Below are 6,991 nucleotides of genomic sequence, written 5' to 3' on the forward strand. Positions count from 1 at the left end.
GCATAATGTTGAAATACACCAACTGTGAAGGCTAGTCTTTGACAATTACCAATAGTGTCTACTGTCTTTAAGGGATTGTCCATTGTTGTAATTGTTCACAGTTGCATACAGAGTGGGATGGGACTAATCAGATGCTCTACTTGCAATAAAGAAAGGACAAGGAGGATCAAAGATTAGTTTGTTCTTAAGTACTAATTTCAGGGAAGGAGCTTAGTCAAGAGATACTTTGTGTTCTATGGTGAAATTTCAGCAATTTCAGACCAAACCTCGTTGTAAATAAAACAATATATTAATTTACATTTAATCATTTTTTCTATTTTGAACATTTTGTATAATCACAGATGTATTTAAAAAAAGGAATTATTATTCATTTTAATGATTAGTATTTGTACACATAAATAAAATCTCATGCAATTTTATACTTTGTAACAAATTGATATATGTAACAACCCTAAAATTTTACGAAGATAAAGTGAAATTTCAGTTGAATACTAATAAAAATGAATACTTGATAACTAAAAGATAAAAAACATTTCATTTCCTTTTGTTTTGATAAAAATGATTTGTTACCGAGTTCACGTACATCCGAATTACCAGGGGAAGAGAAGGTACAGAATTTCAATCAAAAAAAGGAAACAACGATTATTTTACAGCAAAAACAATCAATCAAAACTGTATGTTTGGACTTGACTGTCATGGTCACAAAATGCTCAATTTGGAAAAGTAATTCCGCATTGATGAAAACCTTATGAGCAAGGCACAGCGCACTTACACCTGCCTATCCTGTCTCCCTTTTTGGGGTCAAATGTACACAACGGTATTTACTTCATAAATGGAGGAAATTGTAGTGTAGTCTACACATTGTGCAGAGGTGCATACCAAAATGTAGCTATTTAAATGTTTTTTAAATAAAATGTTTAAAAAATTCGGAAAATGTGCTTTAAAGACGGAATCTTTTATAAGCTATCCTATCTATTTATCTATCTACTACATTAAAAATTGATGACCCCTGAGTGACCCTGATATGACCTCAATGAGAGGTCGATCCTCCATCACCTGGTTACATGGTTATCAAATAGTGGACATAAAGCTATCTTCTCACTCTGATACCTGAATACAACTCCCTTCTCCCAAAGATGACACCTGTCTTTGTTTGTGCCAACAGAGGGCGCTGTTGCATCAGCCTGTCCCAGAAGTTGGCTGTGGATCATCAGATTTTCTTGAAATGAATTAGATTCTTGTGTATTGTCCAACAAACTGCAGAAAAGCAACAACAACAAATAGTTAACTTAACAAAAAAATAAAATAAAGTCTTTTCCCTGCCAATATGGCTCATTAGGCCCAATTTTCATAAAAATTTTCTTAACAAATTTCTTTGCTAAAAAAAGTGAAAACATTGCGCAGCACCAGTTGACACAACTTGGGGAACGTTGGCTGGTAATTTGTTTCTGGTCAGCCATATTGTTTTGTGCTTTGCAAGTTTGTGTGCTAAAAGCTTTATTAAATTGAGCACGCCACCAGGTGTCCACCTACTCCTGAGGCTGAAATAGGGTTCCTTCACAGTCAGTAAGGACGTAAGCACTAGGAGTCTGGCTGGTAGAGTAGAATGCAATACCTTCCCAATGTTTTACGATGTAATTAGTTTTATATGCCTTGCTCAAGTGCACAAGTGTCATGACCGGGATTTGAACCCACAGTCTGCTGGCTGCTGACAGCACCAGAGCTTGGGTCTGGTGTCCTAGACCGCTTGGCCATGACACCCCACTGCCTGAATATACAACCAAGGACTGTGACTCACCTATCAGACTGGTCCATAGCGTCGGAGCTCAGACTCCAATCATGTTCAGGGATGGGTTCTAGGGTGCTTGAGAGATGAGCAGTGAAGCGGAGCTGCTTCGCCGTCCTGGAGGAGATGATCCAACTTAGTCTGCTCGTTGGCCTCTTACACTCGGGGGATGAGTAGGACGTGAGGAACTCAGATAAGATTGTCTGACACTCCAAAAACTCACAGTCAGACATCTGGTTGGAAGTTATGATGAAGGAGAATTTTGAGTGAGGGAGTTACTCATAATGAGTGGTGTGACTCAGTGAATGAGGAGGAAGTGCAGTGGACAATATCGATAATTACTCAAAATAATTATTAGCATTAAAACCTTACTTGGTAACAGGTAATGGGGAGAGGTTGGTAGTAGTTTTCGATAAAGAAGTAATTTTCCACGAAGATTTAGAATTTGAGGTCTCAAAATCAAGCATCTGAAAGCACACAACTCCGTCTGACAAGGGTGTTTTTTCTTTCATTATTATCTCGCAACTTCGATGATCGATTGAGCTCAAATTTTCACAGGTTGAGATACCGCAAGTGAGAAGACTGGTCTTTGACAATTACCAATAGTGTCCAGTGTCTTTAAATCAAATATTTATTTGATTTCTTGTTTTATTCCAAAAGGAACATGCCCCATTACCCCGTGATTTAAAATTAATCTAATGCAATATTACAGTGATCCCTCTGCTGCCGCTTCCTATGTTGTGTTGTGTTGTAAACTGGGTGTGATCCCTGGCTATACAGCAGTTATGTTGTTTGACTTTTGACTGGCACTCCCCGAAATGGAGAAATTTACAAAATAGGGAGACAGCCTATATAGGGCTTGTTGGCTTAGATAGTAGAGCATGTGAACATGGAGTTCACAGCTTCAAATCCTGCCTCGGACACATTACATAAAGGGTGACAAAAAACACTGGTGTCTCAGCACACTTACAAATACAGGGGTAATCATAAGTTATGAGAATGCTTCATTTCCAAGAACAATGAATTTACCTGGTAAGTCTGCTGCTGCAAACTCAGTGGCCCGAAATCAACATAGTGTAATGTCCATTGAGTACGAGACAAACAATTTGACAGTTTACTGCTTGTTTGACAACAGAGAGCAGGTTTTCTTACCTTCATAGCAAACTGTAGGCTCGCTAGTACCCTTGACCATGACACTGAGTTGTTGACATCACAACTGGTGTTGATGAACTCTGGTAGCTCTGAGATTAGCAACGACATCGCTAGTATGGACGGCTGTATAAACACAAAATCATTTGAAAATACTCAGTTGGAACTTATAGCAAATTAAAATGACCTATGGTAAATGAAAGCAGTTAAATGGAGTCAATAAGGGTATACTACTAATCGCCTCATATTGCACATTATGGTGAACCCTTGCGCAGTGACTCAGCCACCCTCATCATTATGGGAGTCAACTATTAAGCATGTGTTTGCTGTGTCACATGGTGAGCGTGGCATCAGTCTCAGCATGTGACGCGCGCATATCACGTCCGCCATACCTCAAAAAGGCTTATAAATAGAGAGTTCTTCCTTTGACCTCAGTCATGCGGGCGCTGTTTCAGCTTGTGATCCCATCTGCAAGGGTCTACCAAAGTAAATCTACATTAATAAAAAAAAAAAGATTCTTTGATACCAACCTTAAACAGTGTCAGAGGGAAGTGGCACATACACGCCTCCAGCTTTCTGGTTATGATGTCTAAATGGTCGGTCTGTTTCCCAGTGTCCACACCAAGAGTGTCCGAGACGACACAGTAGGCGTGGAAGAGCTGTAGGAAGGAGAGCGTGGTTGGTGCTTCCATGTCCCAGCCGAGCTTCTGTAAGATGATATTCTCCATCCTTGCGACATCGCTGATGGTGCAGCCGCACTGAGTTATGCGGACCAGATCCTCTGGAGACATTACGTCCTGGTATTGCAGAAATTAACTTTGGTCAATTTTAACATTATTTACTCTGATTTCTCATGAAGGATGAAGCAGTTATGGTTAAGGGTTTTGCCAAGACACAAGTGCCACGACAGCCTGTGCCACGATCAGGACTCGAACCCACACCCACCAGAGCTCTTGACTGTTCGACCACGACCCTCTATCAAGAACAAAGCCTTACACAGGACAAAGGAGCAATATGACAGAGCAATGAGGGTAAGTGTTTAGCACTTTGAGCTCCTGGTGTATCTTGGTGAATACTAGATACAAACCTTGACAACCAGCAGGCCTGATGCCTCGCTCTTTTAGGTAAAGGGAACTGGAACACCTTACGGGGCACCAAGGACATGACACTGGGCATTGAAGCATTCGCCTCCATTGCTTCCATGACGTGTCAAGCCTGCATCAGAATATGGTACAATAACTTTGTGACTTTAGAGTGTGACCTGTCAAGTGCACAAGACTGAAGCTCTGTTATTGTAGTTTGATCACATGCGGAGGTTTGAGGGATTTGTGTCATTAAGCAACCATTATTGCTTTGTCTTTGGGATGGGTTCTGTGTGTTGTTACAATACAAAAAAAAACCAGTACAGTTATAAGAGAAAAGATTTGCCTCGTCTAGTTGCTTTGCAGGCTTTGATGAGAACCCTCATCATGGAAGTAGAAGTAGACAAAGAGTGTTTTTCAAGCACTCACCTGTGAATGTTCTACTATCTTAACGCTGAGGTAGTAACTTGCTACGGTGACACACATTAAGTGATGAGGTCTCGCCTGTTAACGATGGACAAAATTACATCATGAATTCAGGTCAAATAAACAACTTTGGGGAAAAAGAGAAATTGATCAATCATGGCATAACAATAAAAAGTTATTAACCACAAGGGAAACTGAGTGGGTAAATTTAAATAATTTGGGGCGAGTAGCAGCTTGCAAAATTGTGCAGTGTTTTCAAATTTCAGTAGTACAATTTTCATTTTCAAAACAACAACATTGGCTGAAAAGTTGCATGCCTGATAAATTAGGAATCTGACTTCTGAGTTCAAACAAGAACTTGCCCAAGTGACCAATGCAATCAAATAGTTTTACCAGACAACTCAAAATCAAACTCCCAAATACGGCTTTCTGTGACTCATGTCATGCAAATTTGATTGTGTCTTAAAGGGGCATTGTTGTTGTGGTAACAGTGAGTCTTAGGCCAGACATCAAACTTGATGATGCTGGCAAAAACTTTGTTTGTGATGTACAGATAAAGCAGGAGCATGTAGTAGCTGGTGTGAGTTTGTGTTTTCATGTCCAGCCACAAGCAGACCATGATCAGGATGATCCAGTTCTCCTTTATAAGCCTATTTTGTGCGTGTGGTTTTTTTTTAAAGCAAATTTCTGTAACTAACAGCTTTTGTGAATCTTCTGCGAGAACTCTGACTTTACCTTCACAAGCGAAAGAAAACGATCCAATGTATTGACTGCCAAGAAGAACGTTTCTGGCGATAGTGCGTAGAAACGATTCCAACTACGTAGTCTGTCGACAAGTGAATCATGCATCGCTAGGGTGATACTCTCCTCATCCTGGAAAAGAAAAATCAAAACAAACATCAAATTGTTAAAACAATTGATATAAATATGCAAGACAGGCAATTCTACACATTGTTTACTAAAATCAGACATACAATTTTGGCACCAACGCCAAGACATGTGCCATTTTGTGTAATTCCAGGCCTGTTGGTGACAAATTGGGTCACTTTCCAGACCAGCATGCACCTCATTCCACAGTTAACGCATCCACACTGAGTATTTGCGACTTAGTCTTTGCTCTGTCTGTGCATGGAGGAAGGTCTGTGGTACATCATTGTTAATTAAAAAACATAAGTTTACAAGATATAAAATTAAGATTAAGAAGCTTCAAAGCTTTGTAGTACCTCAGGAATATGTTGTAGATGTTCAAGATGAGGCTGGTAGAACTCGGCTGCATCTAGGGCTGCCTGAATCATGCGCCACAGATGACACTTCCCTGAAGAACCAGACATCTTCAAGCTGGAATGTTGGTGAAGTTCGCTGAATCAAGAAAAAAACGGCTCAGACAGGCCTCATTGTTGGGACATCCAGAGCAGAGTGATTGGTGTATTCTTTGTGGGTTGATTTTACAATGGCTGTTGACGGTCGTTCTGCATGCCTTCTATACCTCATTCATGATGGAATCATGGGAATAGCTGAAGTGAATTAGAAATTTAGTTATGTTACTGTTAATTGTGTTTTTTAGTAAAGCGTTTTAAACACAATTTACATAAATAAAAAATAAAAAACATAACCAATTTGTCCTTTAAATACCAGCCGCAGCCGCAGTGGTACTTCAATTTTAAATTTGTTCAATTTTTGTTCATGTTTTCAGCAAATTAAATTATTAAATCAAGTAGGCCCTAGTACTAGATAGGTCTAGGACAGGTCGTGCATGTCGTGTTAGGTAGGTAAAAATGCCGACAGCAGAGCAGAGTGATAAATTCAGAATAACATAGACTTTGTAATGGGTAAAAAAAAAAACAAAAAAAAACGGTAACCTTATTTTTAATATTTGTAAAACAGAAACACCGTTCACTATAATAATACAAAATACTGTTGAAGCCCGAGTGTGGTTCATTCGCGAATCAAGATTTTCCACATTCTTTCTTAAAAGTTAAAAAAATCCACCATCAATCATTCATGAAAATTGAATAAGTACGTTACTGTGTTCGAACGAATTTAGAATGCCTTGTTAATTTTTCTATCTAAAATTTAGCCCAGAATCGTTAATTAAATTGAATCACAACTTACCAAATTACAGTTACAATTGAAAATCAACCAACCCTCTTTTATTAGTTTCACGTCATTGTCCTTGACAAGCCCAAGGGACGCCGGTCAGCTGGCAGATTCCAGAGACAACAAACAACCGGCTTTTGTCCAATTTGACGGTTTCAATTTTGGCGCGCTCGGCTGTCAGCTTTCAAGCTTCGCCAATCACAAATTGTAACTTTTCCCCAAACACATTTTGCAAAAGAATTTAGGTTTTTGCTATGCAAGTGTATCAGAGTAAACCAAAGAGTATCATCATATATCTGTTTATCACAGAAAGTGCACAAATTTTGGAAGAAAAAGGGGAAATAATTGTTACGGGGGGGGGGGGGGGCCTGTTCTAAAAATAAACTGAATCACCTTGAGTTGTTTACCATTATTTTTTTTACATTTGGCACAGGTTATGCGCATGCACAGT

The 6,991-nt window shown here is 39.3% G+C and overlaps 1 protein-coding gene across 1 annotated transcript; it reads right to left on the reverse strand.

Annotated features, from left to right (window-relative positions):
- Positions 1 to 1,024: 1,024 nt before the first annotated feature.
- On the reverse strand, positions 1,025 to 6,629 carry LOC117293935 (cyclin-G1-like). Its single transcript, XM_033776428.1, has 8 exons — positions 6,556 to 6,629; positions 5,667 to 5,957; positions 5,179 to 5,316; positions 4,447 to 4,521; positions 3,466 to 3,732; positions 2,939 to 3,061; positions 1,799 to 2,019; positions 1,025 to 1,257 (listed from the first exon to the last, which is right to left on the reverse strand). Exons 2-8 carry the CDS (start codon positions 5,772 to 5,774, stop codon positions 1,053 to 1,055), a joined length of 1,137 nt encoding a protein of 378 aa, XP_033632319.1. The 5' UTR covers positions 5,775 to 5,957; positions 6,556 to 6,629; the 3' UTR covers positions 1,025 to 1,052.
- Positions 6,630 to 6,991: the final 362 nt, after the last annotated feature.

This window comes from Asterias rubens, chromosome 8, assembly GCF_902459465.1.
Source record: "Asterias rubens chromosome 8, eAstRub1.3, whole genome shotgun sequence".
In the NCBI taxonomy this organism is placed as follows: domain Eukaryota; kingdom Metazoa; phylum Echinodermata; class Asteroidea; order Forcipulatida; family Asteriidae; genus Asterias; species Asterias rubens.

Coding starts and splice junctions, on each gene's coding strand:
- LOC117293935 (XM_033776428.1), bottom strand. CDS start 5,774: ATGTCTGGTTCTTCAGGGAAGTGTCATCTGTGGCGCATGATTCAGGCA. Junction 2,020..2,938: donor GCCTACAGTTTGCTATGAAG/GTAAGAAAACCT, acceptor ACTTCCAACCAG/ATGTCTGACTGTGAGTTTTT. Junction 1,258..1,798: donor GCTATGGACCAGTCTGATAG/GTGAGTCACAGT, acceptor GCTTTTCTGCAG/TTTGTTGGACAATACACAAG.